At 36.1% G+C, this 20,624-nt stretch overlaps 1 protein-coding gene across 1 annotated transcript in view; it reads right to left on the bottom strand.

Annotated features, from left to right (window-relative positions):
- Positions 1 to 243: 243 nt before the first annotated feature.
- The window catches only part of LOC309585307 (3'-5' RNA helicase YTHDC2-like), a 30,354-nt gene continuing 9,973 nt past the window's right edge, over positions 244 to 20,624 (bottom strand). The window contains exons 8-30 of the mRNA XM_082301967.1: positions 19,372 to 19,479; positions 18,127 to 18,275; positions 17,604 to 17,739; positions 17,090 to 17,216; positions 16,765 to 16,830; positions 15,674 to 15,852; positions 15,403 to 15,499; positions 15,234 to 15,321; positions 15,062 to 15,142; positions 14,055 to 14,137; positions 12,967 to 13,072; positions 12,712 to 12,831; positions 12,075 to 12,347; positions 11,502 to 11,628; positions 10,310 to 10,515; positions 9,694 to 9,889; positions 8,467 to 8,576; positions 6,219 to 6,508; positions 5,637 to 5,814; positions 4,521 to 4,721; positions 2,464 to 2,646; positions 1,156 to 1,259; positions 244 to 1,017 (exon numbers count right to left, since the gene is read on the bottom strand). Coding sequence (XP_082158093.1) covers positions 1,179 to 1,259; positions 2,464 to 2,646; positions 4,521 to 4,721; positions 5,637 to 5,814; positions 6,219 to 6,508; positions 8,467 to 8,576; positions 9,694 to 9,889; positions 10,310 to 10,515; positions 11,502 to 11,628; positions 12,075 to 12,347; positions 12,712 to 12,831; positions 12,967 to 13,072; positions 14,055 to 14,137; positions 15,062 to 15,142; positions 15,234 to 15,321; positions 15,403 to 15,499; positions 15,674 to 15,852; positions 16,765 to 16,830; positions 17,090 to 17,216; positions 17,604 to 17,739; positions 18,127 to 18,275; positions 19,372 to 19,479 — 3,185 coding nt within the window. The 3' untranslated portion in view covers positions 244 to 1,017; positions 1,156 to 1,178. The remainder of the gene's footprint in view (positions 1,018 to 1,155; positions 1,260 to 2,463; positions 2,647 to 4,520; positions 4,722 to 5,636; positions 5,815 to 6,218; positions 6,509 to 8,466; positions 8,577 to 9,693; positions 9,890 to 10,309; positions 10,516 to 11,501; positions 11,629 to 12,074; positions 12,348 to 12,711; positions 12,832 to 12,966; positions 13,073 to 14,054; positions 14,138 to 15,061; positions 15,143 to 15,233; positions 15,322 to 15,402; positions 15,500 to 15,673; positions 15,853 to 16,764; positions 16,831 to 17,089; positions 17,217 to 17,603; positions 17,740 to 18,126; positions 18,276 to 19,371; positions 19,480 to 20,624) is intronic.

Raw genomic sequence — 20,624 nt, 5'->3', positions numbered from 1 at the left:
ACATGAGAAACTAAGTAGAAGCTCAGACACAGAAAAAGCTCTTGGTTTAACCTAAGAATGAGCACATTTTTGCTGACAGTGAGCAGATTGAATTGGTAACAGCCTTACATTACAGTAAATTAATGACTAAGGAAAAGCCCAATAAACCAAAACAACAGTAGTACAGAAGAAAGAAAAGAACTTGAAAGACGAGGTATAGAAAGAAAAATTGAAGACTACATTGAAAGATGAAGGAAGTTGTACTGGTAATTATTTTTTATTTTTTATAAAAGAAGTAGAAATCTTATAACAATGATCAAGTTAATGACAGCATTTGGCCACAGGCCTCTCAAAGACTGTTTCACCTTGTCAAAGTGTGAGTATTTTTAAGGGCAAAAAAAAAGATTGAAAGTGGAAACACCACTGGACCAACCCACACTCTAAAGTTTCACGCTCCTTTCCCTTCTGTATTTAAATTAAAATTCAAAAATTAGCATTCTCCAGCTGTCTAATTGTCTGCATGAATATATCCTTCTTTCTTGTACTGTGCATACAGAAGTTCACCAAACAGCTAGGGAATCTCCCAACATATCTGGAGACATCTATTCTCTATTTATTTATTTTATTCAAACTGCAAGAATGATTAATTAACATTAAACTGTTTTTTTCATACATTTACTGGATTTAGAACACTTTAAATGTAAACTGTCTGCTGTGCTATTTTAAACCCACAAACAACTTACATGTAGTGCACCGATTTAAACTTAGTTTTGAACTTTACCACACTTTTAAATATCTGCACACTACTGTAGAAAAAATAATTCAGTCAAAAAAAGATTGGTGGATAACCTTATTGACATTTTTTACAACAAGGAAACACTGAAACAAACATAATTCCCTCTTTTTTTTCCACTGCTATCTGCACATTATGATCAACAGCTTCAGGAGTTAGTTTGTTGCGCCATCTTGTTCCTTGTCTTGGTATTGTAGGCATGCTGCTGGTTCTAGTGGTTAGAGCTGATGTTTCAACAATGTCAGCTAGAAAAAATCAAAAGGAAGAAAATACTTAGTCTTTCGTGTACCTGCTCTTCCACAAGCTACAAATGATAGTACTGTAATGATACAGCGCATGTCGATACTATAAAACCAGAAAGCAATACATGAAACAGTAACTACCTCTATCACATTATCTGACACGCTTAATCAGTTGAGCTTTTTCCTTCCAAAGGAATATGGTCCCAAAGCTGCAGCAACTGCTCTCCAACTTGTGGTTCCAGCTCCTAGAAATGATCAGGAAATTAGAAAAGTTATTAGCACTGCTGCCCCTGTGCATATAAAAACTATTTATTACAAAATACTTGCAAGAGGTTGCTGGTGAACACTTCCAGTCTTTCTGAAAGAGTTGTTACTTTTGCTATTGTAACACATATTAGGAGTATGTTACACATATTAGGAGTATCCCTCAAACAAGTGCTCAACAGCAGATTAAAAACTTTCATAAGCAACCCTGGCTTACAGGTTGTTTGGGGCTTTTTGGTTCAGGCAAGATGTCAGTTACCACAAAAGAATTCCCAATTAACACACCACAAGAACAGTGCACCATATTAATTCATGCCTTCCACAGGTCACTTCCTTATTAACTAAAGATCATTATTCTCCACGTCTTTTAAGTTTAATTCCATTAAGTGCAGTGGAGAATGTGATAAGGCAGGTCACAGATAAAGCAGTGGCTCTTGGTGGAATCACAGATATTAATATAAATCACTTATTTTCAATATTGTTGACATTCTTTAGGTCTTAAAAGCCACTTAGAATAGAAGCACTGTCAACTTCAATATGTGCTATGTTCCTTTCCTTGTTCTTACAGTATGATACTTTCCTCGTTTTAACAACTGGAGAGGTTTTGGGGAAGCAGTGAGAAGACAATACAAAAAATTTAGCTCTAGAATCTTGTACCAAGGAGATGTTTTGGGAGGAGAGTGAGGAAAATGCAGAAACTGCCACAGAGAATTCCTGGCCAATTCTTTTCTGGCTTTTTGTAGTAGAATTTAGCTTTAACAAATTGGAGAACAGTATTAAGCTTTATTCTGCCTCAAATATCAAGATTCTCTTCAGGCTTTATGGAAAACACAAACCTGTTATTATGAACAGTTATTTGGGTATGACAGACTATCTCATCTCGAAGAACACATCTGAATCAAACAGGAAACAAACCTCCACAAATTAAAAAAAAAACAACAAAACACATTTATTTTGGAAAAATCCAGCTTTAAATATTTTTTTAAACAACATTACGCAAGAAACTCGTTTAACAAATCCACTACTTCAACAGTAATTCTGCATTAGCAGAAGGTACAATGAGTACCAAGGAACTGTGATTCAGATTAACAGATACATGAGCACAGCTGAGTTCACAGATGAACAAGCTAACAAACAAAACACAGTTCTACCAAGTAAAGAAGACTTTGTAAGAGGAAAAACTACCTGGCCATCTCTGCTTATTTGTACTTTCTTATTGCCATTCCAAGGGTTGAGCAAATGGTGTGCAAACTGAAAAGGAATGCTTTCTTTGCGTATCCACTCCACCTTAAATACACCTCCAAATCCAGCAGATCCCCAGTCCTGACTTTTCTCACATCCTATTGATGAACCCATTCTAGCAAAACCCTGGAAGAAAAATCAAAATATGAAAGAACAGACATAATGAGAGCGTATCTATTTATCCCGGAATTAAATAAATGAGTGGACTTCATATGAAACTTTCAAATTAGTTTCAAAGCGATTCAAACACTCACCCACACAAAGCTGGATCTTCCAAAATACTTACACCTAGAAAGTTAGAAGTATGATTTGTTTTTTCCACTTCAAATATACCTTCTAGAATTTGACTGCAAAGGATGTCTTTCAATTCATCTCTCACACTTACCACTCAAGGGGTTTTTTAAGCTCTGTACCAGAGGTTGAAAAGTTATTGTAAAAACATTTAAAGTGCAAGGTATCAAAGATGAATGTTCTATGTCCATCAGCTATTCCTTGCTACCTGTACAAAATTCTTTCAAAAATCCATTCCTTCCTTCCCTTGTTCCCTCTTTGTTAACGAACTTTCATATACAATTAGAAGTATGTAGCTGCTCTTCAAAGAAAGAAGTCAAAGCTGCCTAAAATTCCTTCTTCAATGAAGCTGAAAGAAATTCCAACAAAAGTATTCAGGAAGAAAATGAGAGAAACCACAAATCCAAGACTGCATCTAACTTATCTAAGGATGCCCCTTAAATATACACACACACACCCCCCAAAGAAACCAAAACTAAACCCAGGACACGCACAATTTATCAACTGTTCAGGCAAATTTACTCGAGTTATGACTTAGGAGTCCAAGAGATGCAGTGCACTGCCTGAAGTTACCAGTACACACTGCTGCTAGTCATGAAGTCTTCGACAGCTCAAGCCTTAAATGAAAATCAATGCAAATTAATAAAAGAAACAGAGGAAAAATAAAGGTGGAAAGTAAAGAGACGCCTGAGACAAGGAATATTATTAAGAATGTTAATCTCACATTTCGATGAAGGTCCAGTGCATTGTCAAAACTGGGAAGGCAAGGCAACATGATCCACCTACATCCTGACTTCAGTGTGTCTTCCCCTCCCAGCTTTCTTGTCTAAGAGCTCCAATACAACAGCCCGTTTTCAGATTCAACTGGCATGCTGAAAATTAGTTTCCAGTATGGCATCTGCATTTGCCAAATCATTGTACATATATGTACATTTCACCACAGTCCTTCAGTGGTATCACCAAGATTTCTGCATTTCAACTGGTTCATTAAATTTTAAGTTCAGCTGACTTCTACGAATAGTTTATAACATACGAAGAGATAAATTGAACTTTCTTTACTTGGAATAATTGAGTTTAGCAGTCTCTACAACACAGCTAATCTGCAACTTTGCACTAGCAGGTCAAGTCTTTAAACTGGCCACAAATTTGTCAGCAAATTCTTGATAAATACCTCACTAAATGTGAACTCAAGACAGTTTTGGAAGAATCATGGCCGTGACTTTCCAGTTTCATAACTTTGAGAAACTGTAGTTCCAGCAAAACAGTTTTTATTAAAATTTGTTTTAAAGACATATGAGTTCCCTGGCCTTAGAAAGCTGTGACTTGATTGTATCTTCTTGTTCACTTACAATTATTTATTTTGGCATGCAAAAAAAAAGGCAGCAATCCCCTGATTTGTATAGATTTTTTTGTTTGCTCCATTGTTGCTGTTTTAAAGCATTTATGTAGGGTAGAAGCATTATTCTGACTCATTATGTTTGGAGGCAATTTAGCTTTACCCTTTGAGGGACAAACTGAGTTCTTTAAAAGGGACTATTTTGGAGAAGAAAAAAGTACTCTTTCTTCAGCAACCAGAGACACTGGCCAATACTCTACCTATCAGAAAGTCAGAAGCCATTAGCAAAGCCCTCCATACTATACACAGCCATTTGCTGCACTCTCCTAAACCATCAACCAGCACCAACAGTTGGTATCAGCTAAGGACTCACCTGGAAGTGTCCAGACCCTTGAACAGAAAATATTAAGTAAACTACGCTCTCCCAAAAGGCTCCATTCAGTTTTTGTTCGTTACTTGGCGTAGTGGACCATATACCCTTCTGCTGAGAAATATCAATGTTCTGGAAGTTGCTACTTTTCATTATAAAGTACCGAACTGGCATATATTGTCTTGGTGAAGGTGATTTAGAACCCTGAAAGAATTAAATTAAATTAAATTAATTAATACAATAAAATAAACTGGGCTTTAGTTCTGAAGTTTTACACACATGCAGACAGACCCTTCACTGAGCTCTTCCTCTCTTCTCCAAGATTGTACAAGAAACATGCTATCTATCAGCTGTTCCTGTCAGAATTGACCTAAAAGTGTATTTTCCATCTATTTTACATTTTTACACACTTTTCAAAATTATAATTCATTCCTGAGGGGCAGCATACAATTACAGCAGAACAGGCCTAATAGTCTAGTGATTAATTACAATTCTTTGAAGTCTGAGACACCTTCAGATGACACAAAATTAATCACCCTAGACTACAGCCTGCAGCACACTAGTTGCATTTCCATTTTCAGAAAAACAAATTTTCTCCCTGTAACACTGGCTGAATTTAAAAAATATTCATGAGATTTATGAAAATAACCTCACTAAAAATGTATACTTTATTAAAATAATCATCAAAAAAACTGCCAAGCAGTCATAATGAGGCAGATAACACAAAAATTAAGAGAATCAGTACCAATGTATGCTATTACAGAAACAGAAGATAGAATCCACAGAGTTCATGTTACTGTATACACTGTCACTATTTATACCAAGTTTCAAAAAGAAAAACAAAACAAAAACTCCCCGAAATTTGGATGTTTTTTCTACTTTGAATAGCCTTACTTCAGAAGTCTAAAAAGAATAATATTTTTACTATATTAAACTAGTATAACAAGGATATCTATTCTTGGTTTTCAGTTCCAAAAGAAACTTTATGCAGTTGTTAACAATGAAAATCTAAGTTATGTTCTTAATTTATCACTACAATACCTGATAGCTGCTGAAAGATACCAGCAAGAGATTGCATTAATTTTGAAGAACAGGGTAATATATTTATGAGAACTCTACCTTTCCAGATATTGGAGAGGATGGGCTAGCACAGGGGCTAGGGAAGCTACTGCTGTCTGCAGACTTCATTGATGACTGATCTGATCTGTCATCTGAAGTTTGTTTGGAGTGCAAAATGTTTCTTCGTTTGTACTGCTTTGGCTGATGAAGCATGGGACGTGGAGACTTCATTAGAACTCTAAAAAGTAAACGTAGATACACGACAGACTGTGAGTTTTGCAAGAGGTCACAGAAAAATCTGTATCTACTTATCAGCCTACTGGATGACCACATATATTACAGTAATTCCAAAACATATTAAACACTAAATTAAAAAAGCATGCATTTATTCTGAGTGTTATGGTTACACCTCTTCTGCTACTTCCCAAGCAGCATGTCATGGACACTATTTCTGATTGCTCTCCCAAACAGCCAGCATATATACAAAATACTTCTCAGTGAAATCACAGCACAGGATGGTATCAAAGCTTTCAGCTGTATTTTTATAGCTTCTTTCTTCTTAATACTAGCAGAAATTCAAGTGATGCTTTTATAGGTAAATAAATGACAAGCTACAGTCTCCGGAAGATCTCAACAGCTTACTTTTCAGCATTAGAGGAGTCAGAGAATTCAGTTTCTGCTGTACTTTTTCTGCTGTTAGTTGACCTCCATGCAGATGCTAAAAGATGATCTTCAGAAGCCATAGGTCTTGGTCTCTGACCAATTCCTGAAGGCTGCTGCAGACCTGCAGACTGTTCTTCAGCAGTTAAAACAGCTACAACTGCTCTTACAGTTGCTTCATCAACTTGAGACCACGATTTAGATGGAGTTCGCATACGACGCAGAAATAAGCTATGCCACTTTTGTCGGAGTTGCAACAGCAAACCAGCAGCCTGCAATAAATTTCAGTTCTGTTAAAGTCTAATAAAAGTTATTACTTAGGCAAAGGGTATGCTATGTCTTTCCCATCAGGCAGCAGCTGGCATTCTGGCAAACTGAAAGGCAAGACTAAAGTCTCAGGGAAGGGAAGAAAACCTCATGTTTAAATTAAGCTGTTATCTTTTCTTTCTGCAGGTGCAAGGTAATTCCTAAAACATTTCCTGCAGCTCTGCACAAAACTTAAAACTCTATTGTAAATACACAGGATTTTTCACTTTTCATTTTAGAAATTTATGTTTTCTTTAAAAGCAGTTTCTTCATGTCTAATGCCCTTCCTGCCAATTCAGTCTGTATTTATGGGCTTGTAGGAACCCAGAGTGCCGAGAATACTTCTCTGCTTGTTTTTAAGGGTTCTTACCCCCCTGAACAACACTGTTTTAGCCTCTAACCTTGGAAAAAATTACCAACAGTCAGACAAGAACTAGAAAATACAGTGGTGTGAATTAGGTGATAGACTACTATGTAAGATTGTCACAGGGTGAAAAATTTAGAGGTTTTGGGCTTCTCTTTGTAGTAAATAGATAAGAGTAAGAAATATCAAAATGGAGGATTGTTGTTGTGCTCTAAACCTTCTTCTCCTTCTTCTACTACTCCATGTTCTGCAGTAAAAGTAGTTTGGAATGATTGGATAGAGAATTCCGCAGTTCCTGCCCATGTTACTGAATAACTGGTAGCATAGTGAAAATAATGTACGTTTTTAGTAACTATTGGTTAAAGTATCTTTAAAAGGCTGTGTAAATCTTGATAGAGAGGCCTCACTCCTGCTTTTCTGTGGTCTGTGCTGTACCTGGGTCACGCGAATGGCTCTATTCCTCTGATAAGACTTAATAAACAACTATTTGGAAGCATTGAAACTCAAGGAAAAGTCTCCGTTTATCTTTGAAACTCCTTGCAAGGACTTTCAGCAAATTCTCTCCCATCCGGAGGGACTTGATTAACGGCATGGTTCAGTGTCATGGGCTCTTTAGTCATACTTGATGGAAAAGATCTCTGGTTACTCTATCTTCTAACACAGTCAGAGCTTCTCAACAACTGGAAAACTTGTGTCTTCAAAGGTTGGGGCTTTTTTCTTCTTTTTATAAAATGTGACAGCAATTTCAGCAGTTGCAGTTTCAGGTGCTCCATTTAAGTCAAGCAACTTGAGTCACCCTCTCAGAAAAGGAAATACACAATATGCCATTTTGACTGTTCTCTCAACTCCTCCTCAAATTTTGGTTAATCCAGTTCAAGCTAAGGCCTAGTGTGCTGGGAGCACCACACAGGCAATACAGGGGTCCACAAAGAACCGAAGGGCCATTATGCAGCCACTACCACCCGCAGCTTGCTGTTCCCTGCAGCCGTTTCCTTTTGTCTGGCAGTTTCTTTATAATCTGCTAACCTATGGAAATGGATCAAACTGCCAAGATGGAAATTATAAAACATCAGCTTACTCAAAGTGCTTCTGAAGTAGATCCAAACAGCAGCTGACTGCTGAGGCTTTCCTGCTTCCCAGTGTGATATGTGGGACAACCGCACCATGACAGAGGAAGAGGGATGAGCACTCTCACAGTTGGCTAGGTAACTAATTCTTTGTTCCTTTTTGCTCGCAGGTGCAAAATTTAAGAGTTATGGGTTGTTACAACCCATAGGAAGCCCTACAACTTGGATGCTGAATATGTGAATTCACACAACTGACTAGCCTGGGCAAAAGGAGATTGAGCCTGTATGCTTTTCATATTTCTTACTGAACTCATGAAATAAAGGTTAACTCACATAGTACATTCTCCTGTAAATTTGAGAGACCTGAAGGGACCATGACAGCCATTCTTACAGTAAAATTTTGGTTATCCAACTGTTTTAAAAATCATTTTAGGATGATATGGCATAAATATTCTTCTACACGAAACAAGCATGACAGTGATAGATTACTTACTTCAGAGTCCAGTTTGAGGTGGAGCCATTCATCTAGCTTCAGTAGTGATACATTAGAAGTCTTTCTGTCCTCCATCTCACTGTCACTGCTATCACTGGATACCCCATCTCCTGAATTAAGTACAAAAAGTGCATTAACATTTCTGTATTATTTACACTTACATACGAAAACTTGAACATTACTGTATTACCAGCAATAAACTAATCTTCCTTCTAAATTTTCATTTAAAAAGTAAACATTTGTAAACACACTTTTCCATTTCTGCATATACACCCCAGTGAAAGTCTTTGCTTCAGTTAAGAGAACAAGTTCCCAGACCTCTTAAGGGCCCTACTATGTAAACACCTGCACTGATGTAATCTGATTCTTTCATGTACCTTCATCAATAATAAGCCACTATCAATTTTTTGCCTGAAGTTATTTATAAAACCACACATTGCTCTATGCTTTATATCCTAGCATAACAGTATATTTAAAGCCCCATAAAGAAAAAAAAAATAATATATACACGTGGCTATTTAGGATTCCTTTTTCAAAGTGCAATTCCATCAGCATTAACACCATTTTAAAGGTAACCGTTTAGGAGCAGGACAGGAAAGCTTCAAAACAGCTTGGACTCTTACTTCAATTCAAACTAATATTTCTACAGAACTGACAATAGATAGATTATTTTTGCATCTATTCTTACAGCACTCCATTTAAATATGAAAAAAATGTTAATTTCAATAAATTCTCTACTACTTCTAGATAATCATATGGCTAATTGACAATGAAAGTTATCACTAGAAAATAATCTTTAAAATGCAGGTGTCAGCTGGAAGTAACATGATTATTTGCCATATTAATTGTAACTACATTACTCAGTTTGAATCATCTGGTTCAAAATAACAATTAAACTAGGCTATAGAAAAAACATACATAGTACACTTCTCAGCATTAGTACTGTCTTTAAATATTTTGGTTGCATTTTTTCTTTAAAAACTATAGCGTAATTTCTGAGACTCCAGAACTGTAGAAGTTGAATTTATAAACTTACAAGGATTCACAAAACTCAAGAGATTTGTTACAGAACCTACAAACTACTGAACAGCTACAGGAACTACATATAGATCTGCCGTTTTAAGGATTAGCCAAAACATGCAGAAAATATACTTAAAAAATAAGTTCGCCAAATCACATACTAGTATAACACCAACGTAAACGTTCCAAATCCAGACTTCAGTATACCTTGACAGGATGAAGATGCCTGTAAAGCATTACTTGGTAACCTAGCTGGTCCACAGAAGAGTGCCACAGTGATGGGCGTTACAGCAGAACAGCACCTGATGTTTGCTATCCTGTGAGCTCTCGTCATTTCGTCATATATAAGCCAGTCTGTAGGGAGTGCCTGAACAGCTGCACTTTGGCCATTCACTGGGGGAATCTGTGCAGGAGCAAATAAGACTAGGCTATTTATCCTCTATGTGTACTTAAAATAAACTTTAACTTAAGTCTTATTTTATGTATGTAGAAATAAATACATAAATATTTACATATACATGAATAAAAAAAGCACAAGAAAATTCAACCTCACAACTTACTCTATCACCTTGAAACAAAATATTTTGCTTTTAAAAAGGATCTAAAGAAATACCAGCTTCAGAGCAGAACTTTTTCCTCATAGCAATAAGTAGAGATTGTTACATCTTCAAAATACTTTTAAAACTAGCTTTTTCTTTTTACCATTTTGTCTTGTTCCACTTAGCAGGACTAACTGAAATATTGGAAAAACAAACCAACTCCAATTTTTCATTCTATCACCTGCCAGAAAAAATATTTTCTACAAAGTTCAAAGTGGCTTTACCTTTTTATACTGAGGTTGACTGAGAACAGAGGTAGGATGAAATTGCACTTTCTTCTCCTTTGGTGCAGTTAAAACCAGGCTCCCTCTGTCTACATGCACAAGATTGGGATACATCCCAGCCACTAAGGCAGCTTTAACTACAGCCCAGTTTTCAGAATTAGCATTAACATCTCTAATATCAGCTCCTCCTCTGGCTCTAACAAAACCTGAAAAAGAAAGAGGTCAAAACTATGTTATACTTGTTTGTATTTAAGATGTATTTTTTTGCTTCTCAGAAGGAATTTGAAAAAAAAAAGAAATGAAATAAACTAAAAATTAGTTGCATTTTTCACAACTGCCAACACTAACAGCACCAAGAAGAAACCATTACACTGAAATCCTTCCTGGTAAGGGGTTTCATACCAATGTGGAACAGAATTCCTTTTTACAATATTTCTTTACTTAACAGAATATTAGACATGGTGTAGTTTAAGTGTAATTGTAACTTGCTTACAGCTTAGCATGAGTGAGCCCTGCTCAAAACCTAGCGTAGGTGAATTTTAAATGAACTGTTTGTTAGCATGAATGGCTAAGCAGGGAAAGAAACAGAGAAAGACAGGATACCTTTGGATAAAGGATGAGACCTTGGAGGGTCCCAAGGCTGGCTCAAGCTGGACTGTAAGACCAGCTAAGGAGCTGCCCACATTGGACATGGAGAAAGAATCCAGTGAGGCAGTAGAAGACCCCAGACCATAAACTGCCACTGGATCAAGAGGAATGTGCGAGGCACAAGCAGGGCACGTGAAGACTGGGCACACTGACAGTAAGGCTATAAAGGCCCAGGGATTTCTTTATTCAGGACACTCTCCAGGAACATCCAGCTTGAGCTGAAATTAACTGACTCTGCCTCAGAACCTAGGGTCTGAAAGTTTCAACAACTGCCTGAAGAAAAAATTTACTAGAACATAAAAACTGAAGGAAACATGCCTCACACTGCAACACAGCAGGATGGTGAACAATCACAGTGCTTTCAGTTATGCCAGCTGTTCCCCAGCCATGTTTCCTCATCCTAGCATGTCCACCATGCCCAACATGAGTATGTATTGGTCTTTTCCAACTTAAGGAAGGAAAATGACAAGTGAACACTATTCTTGTTACAATTTGTATACACTTAACTCTAAAATTATGTCAGAACTTTTTCCAATATGTTTACCTGAGGCCCTAAGCTGGCCAAGCAATTGTGTTCTCATTCCTGCGATGATTTGCATTGTGGCTTGAGACAGGAAGTTCTTTTCACAGAAGGCTCTCTCCCAGCCATCACTGCGTGCCTTTTGCCATGCCTGTAAAGCATATTTTTTTAACATTTGCCTATTAATTGAAGCATCTAAAACTAAAAAATGCATAGGTTTAAAAATTACATTTAGATCAATAAAATTAACCTGAGTATCAAACTTGATTTTTTTAACTACTAGATTTTTTCCTCATTCCCTAACCTAAACATAATGATAATTATGTTATTTTAAGCTTATGATGTTATTAAAGAGATCGTTATGTCAAGATCGCTTTTTTTAAGTTACCCATGTAGCAGGATATAAAGCAGCATCTTGCTAGAACTTTCAAAATTTAACCAGCTTTGAAAAGATCAGAGAAAATGTGTTCCCTCAGAAATCTTGTGAGTCCAATATACAGGAAAGCCATAGTCTACCACTCTACATCCAGTTTGGTCGGTACATCATTTACTCTGATGTGTGGTTTCTTGTGAACAGTCCTTGCTCTGAAAGGATACCTGAAAAGCCCTGAGAAGCACCATGTGGTCGCTGAATGTTCCTGCAGTGAAACGTTTCCTACACAGCATGGCTGCACGCTTCTGAGAGGCCAGCGTGGGGAGCACAAAAGGGTCTCGGTAGGCAAGAGCACAAGCAATGGTAAGAACAGGATCCAGGCACTTCAAAACAACAGCACACAACACCATTTTACCCAGGTGTGGCTCCACTGGCAATTCAGTGAGATGATAACCAAGTTCAGTGAGATCTTCCCAAGGGTCCATGGCATCTATAGCCTGTTTGAAGAAAGAGAAAAGGGAGAGATGTAGGGACAAGGGGCAGAAGGGGTAAGGGGACAAAATTAATTTACAATGAAAGCAGAAAGGATACAAATATTGGACATTACCTAGGCTTGCTCCCAAACACTAAAGAAGCAAGTCAAATTAGTTTCAGTTCAAGACAAGATTTTACAGTAGTCCTTTCCCTTAACATGGGAAAATACATACACACACACATGCAAAATGAAAACAAACAAAAATTCAAAGCATCCTTAAGTAATTGAACAAGACTTTCAGTATAATTAAAAGTCAGTAAGATATGTTACCACACCACAAATACTGATTAAACACAGTTCCCATCTAAACCAATTCCTCTGCTGACCTTGAGCATTTGCAGAGCATTTTTCACAATTAAAGCTGGTGGAGGATCAGGAGCTTTCATAAGAAAGTCAACAACTGGACAACTACTTGGAGCCAGAAGTTTTGTGTGTAAACAAAGCTCCTACAAGTTAAAAAGAAAAAAAAATACCATTAAGGTTTGGGAAAAAGAAAACAGATACACATTTTTTTGGAGTTACTAGTATAGTCTGATGATAACACATTTTTTAAAAGTTGTAACTTCTAAGTGAATACCCACCTGAAGTGGCATTCTTAGAAGTTCTGGAGTCTGAAATTCCAACATATTCTCAAATCGGAGCTTACTGAAGAGACGAAAACAGACTCCAGGCTGACAGCGCCCAGCCCTGGAAAATAAAATATTGGAAGCTGTGAAAATCAAAATTTTTTTTTCAAAAAACCCAACCAAAGAAACAACCCACCCAAACTTAGAAGGCAAATACAGAAGACAGCCTAAGAGAATGGTAACTTTGTTGTTAAGAGGAAGTCCCACAGATGAATTTGACAGTATGTAAATTTATATAATTTTATTATTAAAAAATATTTTAAATAATTATTATAATTTTAACCCTACACTAAAAAAACTGGAGAATAAAAATAAGGCCTATCTAAATAAAGTGATATCATTTTTTTGCTAACTTGAGATCAATCCAAATCTCAGCCATCTTGTGCCATTAGGAATCTAAGTCGCAAACTTTGTTTCTTCCTCTTCACGTTCCCTAGATGAAAATGGTAGAATGAAGACCATACAACGTGTAAATGAAGGAACAGAGACAGCAAATGCTCACAATTCAGGCTCAAAAACCTGGAGGATAATGACAATATCATGTCTCCAAACAGGCATTTATTGCTATTTACATAAGTAACTTCTCAGCCCTCACTCACTGTGCCTGATCATGGCCTGTTAAGTCATGAAGACTTTGGAGACGGTCAATAAGGAATCACTGCTCAGTGTCACTTCTAAAGAAGGGATGCCATGGTATCAATCAAAAACTAGCACAAGGCAATCCTTTGCCCACAGACAAGTTACTGTGGCTGTTTGTGCTACATGGCAGAAAGAGGAAAAGTTCATGGGGGAGCAGCAACCTAGACGTAATTCAAGTTCTGGGATATTCCTGAGTGTCACTTTTCTATATCTTGGGAAATTACTGCAAGGAAATACATGCTGACTTAATTTACTGCAGAGAAGAAGTATTAGCCATTGTTCAACATGATACTGGCCTAGGCTAGAAACATTATGCTGTGTGGCTGCTGTAGATCTGTACTTTACTCTTAACATACGGGATGTGGACATTTGCAAAATAAAAATCAGTATGAAGCATTTATTACCTGCCTTTTCTCTGGATAGCACTGGCTCTTGAAATCCACACCATTTTTAGCATTGTAACACAACTCAGTGCATCAAAAGACTTCTGTAAAAGCAGAGCAAGGAACATAAAACCACAATTAAACATGATACATGAAATAAAAGTTATTAATGAGCTATTAACAGAAGTTCTCTAAAAAATAGAAAGAATAATTTGAACAAACACTAGCAGCTTTTGGCTCAAACGTATGCTCTGAAGTACTTGCTTGCAACTGAATTTACCATACCTGTTTTGCATTATCTATGTGCTAGTTTCCTAAGTGGAAGTTTTCTAGTCTGTAGGTAATTGAGTAAATAAAAGATATGGACTGTGTTTTGAATTATCACAAATCAGGAGAAAAAATGTTATTATATTGATTAAAGTCTTCTTCTTTGTCTCACCTGGAAAATACATCCTTATTTTCCTGCATTTGATGCAAAGTTACAGAAAAAATATATTACCATGAGAACTTTACAAATTTGGTATGGATCTCCCCTATGAAATCCAACTTCATTTTCAAAGACATATAATAGGTCTTAAACTACATCATTATATTATCTCACTTCTCCTTAGAAAGTATTTGGGAATAGGCATTCAACACATCAGAAACAATACTTAAAAACTTAATGGATTAGATTTGGACTTGACACAATAGTAGGACAAAGGGAACTCCCAATGCTCTCTTAAGTCTCAGGAAGACGGCGGTCTAAACAGATGCACTTGTTTTAAAAAAACTAACAGAAACTCTAAATTTAAAAAAGGAAGATCAACATTTCTATCTACAACAGTTTTTAGGTTTACTAACAGCTAATTATTTACAGTATTTGTCATACAACAAATGAATGTCAAAACTTCTCAGTGATCTTTGTTATTTGACATGCACTAACTCTCAGCCTACTATAAAAAAATATTACTCTAAAATTTACTTATTGCGTATTACAGAATAACACTGGGAAGTTTACTTGCCACAGGAGTTTTAACCAATCATACCTCTTTCACCTTGCCTGAGTCAATAACAAATACAACATCATTGACTGTAATGCTGGTTTCTGCAATATTTGTAGAAAGAATCTGCGAATAAAATAAGAAACAACCAAACTGTAGTTAAAAGCAAAGACAAAATAGATTAATATAATATCTGATGAAGTCCTCTAAAACTTACTATTTTGCGCACTCCAGGAGGTGGACTTTTAAGCACTTTCTTCTGATCCGAAGTCTGCATATTTGAATGAAGCATGAAAACCTGATATCTAATGCAAGACAAAGAGCACATGTAAGTGCACATTAAAAGAAGCAATGAAAACCTCAACCATAGGAACTACAAGCTTTACCTGTGAGCATTGTCAGCAAATCTCCTGTCATCAAAAAGAATACGGTCCCTCAGGCTAACTATCTCATCATATCCAGGAAGAAATATTAAAATTGCTCCTGAAAAAGAAGCAGGCTTGCAGAGTTAAGCAGCAAATTCACTTAAAATATACATCAGTACTGTGTAGACTAGCACTTGGAAGGTTTTACTCATTTCGTATTTCCCAAAGAAGGGCAGGATTCATCAAAGGCTGAATGTACAGTAATTTACTGGGAGTGTGTGTTTATACTTACCAGTTTCACAACTATGACAGATGTTATAAAGCAAGTGCATAATGAGGTCCAGATCCACTTTTTCATCATCAAAGCTGTGATGATAAGCTGTCAACAGTTCTCTGTCCTCTGCACTAAGGTCACCACCACTTGTTCGGACTAGCGAACTTTCATCCAGATTTCCAAATCCTGCTGAAGCACTATAATAGACAAATGCAGACCAGCATCAAGGCTGTTCATTTCAGGTTTGTATTCACCCACCAACTAAACTTAGATCAACACCAACAAGACTACTCCTTTCAAATTTTAAAGAGTAGCAGAATGGCAACTCCAAAATACTATTACTGTTCACTGTTTTAAGTGCAATCCAAGAAAGCATGAAACTCCAATTTTTAGCATTAACTTTCACCTTCTTACTCTTCATTGAAACACAACCAGAAACAAAGTGTCAGAACTCAAAGTACAGACACCACCTGTTTACCTGTTAAAAGAAATGTATTTCCCAAACATCTTCCTCCCATAAGCAGGTACTATACAAACAGAAACTGCATTAAGAAGTGCTATAAAAATATTGCTCTCTACAAAATGGTAACAAAACTATAACTGTAAATTAATCAAAAAACAATTCTTGAATGACCCCAGTGTCAATGTTACTTCTGTAAGGTTTCTTTAATATGGCAAATAAGGTATAGATAAAAACACAACTGATTTGTTTCTAAAATAAGCATCTGAAATTAAAATGGTACATGGCAGAATCAGCATCTCTGTCGATTTATGTAAGTTACTATACTCACATCCTGCCTAGACACATAATCATGACAGCAATGCCAACATCAAAATAATAAAAGATAATGACATGAAAGAAGTCTACACCACTCTAACTATATTTATCTTAGGATCTGCACCAACATAATCACTATGACACTGAATACAAACACACCATTTTTTAAAAAAAGTGTGGTTTTGAAATATACCTAGTCTCAAATAAATCCTGCTATTTAGGTCAGATTTAAAGGCATAAAAAGCAAAAAACTGTTCTGATTAGAAGACAAAACGCAAATTTCCCTTCAATATTTCCCTTCAACTGTTTCTGCAAAGTAGCTATAGCTTACCTGTAGGATTCTAACAGGTCAACAACCTCTGTCTGTCCAAAGCGCTTAGCCCAGTCCACAGCCATCCTGAAAGAGTTACACAGCAATCTTTTTTAAATTTCTCACTTCAAAAGACACACAGCCCAAGACTCTGAATTAAGAATTCAACTTTTAATTTCCAGAATACAATGTGATGAACACAAATTAAAATGTTTCAACTGTCAAAACTTACTATTGCTTACAGCAGTCTGCTAAGTTAGCAATTAGTTTAAATGCTATAGAAATTTCTCTCTCATTTGTATATTGACAAATAAATCTATGTTTCGGTTTGTCTGTTTGTTTTTACCAGCCATTAGATGATCTGCAGTGGATACTTGCTCCCATACTGATCAGCTGCTCTACTTGACTCAAAAAGCCTCTCCCTGAAGCAATCATTAGTGCAGTTGCACTGGTTTCACTGTGCCTATAATCAACTGAGAAGTAAAAATAAATAAATAAACAAATAAACCAGCAAACCAAACAAAAACATTCTTACTTTTTCATCTAAATATGGTACGAATGTGACCTATGTGACATTTAAAATCCAGGCCAGAGAGAATTTGTTTTCTGACTTCATCCCACCACTCAGTTCATGTGACTTTAACACTGCTTTAGACACGCCATAACATCTGTTAATACTTCAAAACAAGTACAAATGAACAATAACTAAACAATTCATTAACTCTGCTAGTTCCATCCACTTTTTCAAAAGGCATCAGAATTCAAACGTAACAGTGTCTGAAACTGGAAATAAAGTAGTCACGGAAATTCAAGTAATTTTGTTACTATTTTTTTCTTACATAACAAGATGATAAACTTACCACTGACATTTTCAGTTAAAATGAGATGGAACACCTGAGCAAAGGCATCAATATCTTTATGCAACCAGATGTCAGAAAGACAAGAATCCATCTCTTTTATTAACCATGGTTCAAGGCAGTTCACATCTTTTTCAGTCTGAAGAGAAAACAAGTATTGAAAGACAGATGTCTTCCAAGACTTATCTTTATTTTCATATATTACACATGAAGAAACTGAACGGTTGCTTTTCCAAGTAACAATCAGAAATCCAGCATCACAGCATATATTGCAGCTAGAGCATTTATTGTATCATATGCAAATACTTTAAGAAATGGCAGTTCAGCCATTTAATCTGAAGAAATGTTATGCACAAACCATTGTAATTGACAAGCACGCTTCAGCTAGAGTAGTTCATGATAATTAGAAAAAAATCATCTATAAAATATGTTAATATCCTTCGAGAAATTCTACAGGAGCAGTACCTTTAGAAAATAGTTTTTAAAGCAGATTTAAGCATATCTCCCAACAAAAGGAAAAACTTACCAGTTGATTAAATACTGTGTCACCACCATCACCCAACAGATAACACTCTTCAGTTGCCCTTGAGACAGATCTTGGTCTCTCAGGTTCCAGCTTACTACTGCTCTCTTGAGTAGAACACCACTCAGTAAGAGTGCTTTGCTGTTTTTCTTCTAGAATGCATACAGGATTTCCATGAAAAGTTTTACAGTCATCCTAATTATCCATTATTTTAAGTTTTTAAAAAAAAGCTATATCAAGTCTTTAACAAAGTTAAAACTATTAGATCTCTTATTTAATCTAGAACATTTTTACCAGTCCAATATAAATTCCATGATTAAGGGCACCCAAAGCATACCACTGAAAACATCTACTATAAGAACAAGGTAAGAAATATCACTTGGTCGCTTAACCCATTAAGCCTCCAACTTGCTGCATTCAAATGAGTTTCCTAACTTCTACACAGTTCTCAGTCCAGACCTTCCTCCAGAAGTGAAATACCAAAGAGTGATATAACTCTTGCATGTAACAACTAATTTCTGTGTACAAGCAAAAGAAACAGTAGAAGCCATCGGGGCCTGAACTGAGCTTTTCTACCCACAGCGATCAGAGCTGAGCACGATGACAAATGTGCAGTTAGGACTGCATGTTACAGCTTTGAGGTTGCCCTTTTTTATTTTTTTTTAAAACTCATTGGGATCATTACTTTCAGCTGCCAGGAAAACTTCTCAAATACTGCAATCAATATACTAAAATACTTAATCAATTGAAAAGAACCTCCTATATCTGGTTCAAGTGTGTTAATGCTCCTGAGCTAAATATGTTACATGCATCCATGTCTAAAGAATGCACTGAAAAATGTTAATAACAGAAACCACTTCTGTACAAGATGTACAAAATCCTGCCTTCTCGAATGGCTGCATTTTAATTTGCACCTAAAATGTCAGCATATTGTATCTTATGTTTGTATCGTTTTCATGTGGGCAAAGCCCCCAGCTGTACGTAATTCTGCTTCATAATAATTAGGGAAAATATAACATTTATCAACTGAAAGAAGTAAGAGTATAACCACTGAAAGTAAAAATATTTTTTTAAATCACAATTTATGTCAACAACGTTAAGCACAGAATTTTAAAGATACTTGCTGTCATCTAATCATGTCTCATTTAACAATCTGACCTCAGAATTTTAAAGAGAATCATCCTATTTGTTGTTCAATCAATCAATGAGACTCATTACCAAGCCATTACAATTAACAAGTTCACCAACCTTGCTGCTTCTCTTTTTTGTACTTTACCATCTCTTTGTTTGTATATCCAGTACTTCGTAAAATGTCCTCCAAAAACATCTCCTTAACTTCAAAAGGTCTTCCTTGGACTAAAAGTAGAAACAATTCATGAAGGATTAAATACTCCCTAGATTCACTTTAAGAATATTAGCTCTTAAAAACAGTTTTTATAGACAGGAAAGTGAATTAAACATGATTAAGGCCTGATTTAATGAATTCTTATATGCCTTGGGAAGTCTTGTAAGAGTATCTTCACTTGAGTTTATTTTCTTTAAGTGATTGGGCCACAAAAAAAAAATTAAGGAAATGTCAGCTGCATACCTTGCTTCTCATTAACCTCTTCAATTCTATTAAGTGTTCATAGCAAGAGATGTAAGATTGACAGTTATTTACTGCAATTTTATCAAATGAGAAGAAGAAAATAGCCACTTTTGTGTAGGTGTACAAAGAAGAATTCATTGTATCAGCCATCTGAATTACATAATATAAGAGCAATTAAAACAATTTTAGTGTAAGATCCCACAAGTAGGCTGCCATGTTTGTATTCAACTACCTTCTTTCAGGAGAAGTACATGAGGAGATGGACTTCTCTCGAAGTCCTCAATTAGCACAGCCAGTTTTGGCTTTCTTTACCAACTACTTCTCATGTTCTTCCTCTCTTAAGAGCTTACCCTGATTTCTCTTTTAACATCACTGTTTTCCAGACCTTATTTATGGACATCAAATTATTTTTTTACACAGGAAGAACTAATACCTGTTTTTGGTTCCTTAGCAGACACTTACCACAACTAAGTTCACATCACCTAGGACTTCCTCTCCTTCAGAAAGGACAAGCTACAATGCATGTATTTTTAGAAGCCGTCATGAAGGAAGTCTTCTAACACTGATCACAAACTCGGTGTACTACAGAACCCACAACTAAAAAATGTTGGTTTCTGTGGTCAGGATTGTGTCAGCTATACTGCTGAAGAATCAACCTTTTTCATGACATTAATAGACAAACTATCTTCTTTTTAATTCTTAAATTAACAAAATTGGAAAAAGCATCTTTTCAACTGTGATTATCCTGTGAAGTCCAGTATGTGATAACAGTACAACCACTGTAGTAAACTGAGGAGACAGTAGTCAGAATTTCCAAAATAAATCTATTGATCTAAAAGGATGAGATGCTGCAAAAAAAAGTAAACTGCAAAGCCAGACAAAATTTACAAAGAGGTTTTTCTTCTCCAAAAAA

This window comes from Coloeus monedula (genome assembly GCF_965178545.1).
Source record: "Coloeus monedula genome assembly, chromosome: Z".
NCBI lineage: Eukaryota > Metazoa > Chordata > Aves > Passeriformes > Corvidae > Coloeus > Coloeus monedula.
Note: the sequence above shows the minus strand (reverse complement) of the source record. Positions and strands in the feature narration are given on the sequence as shown.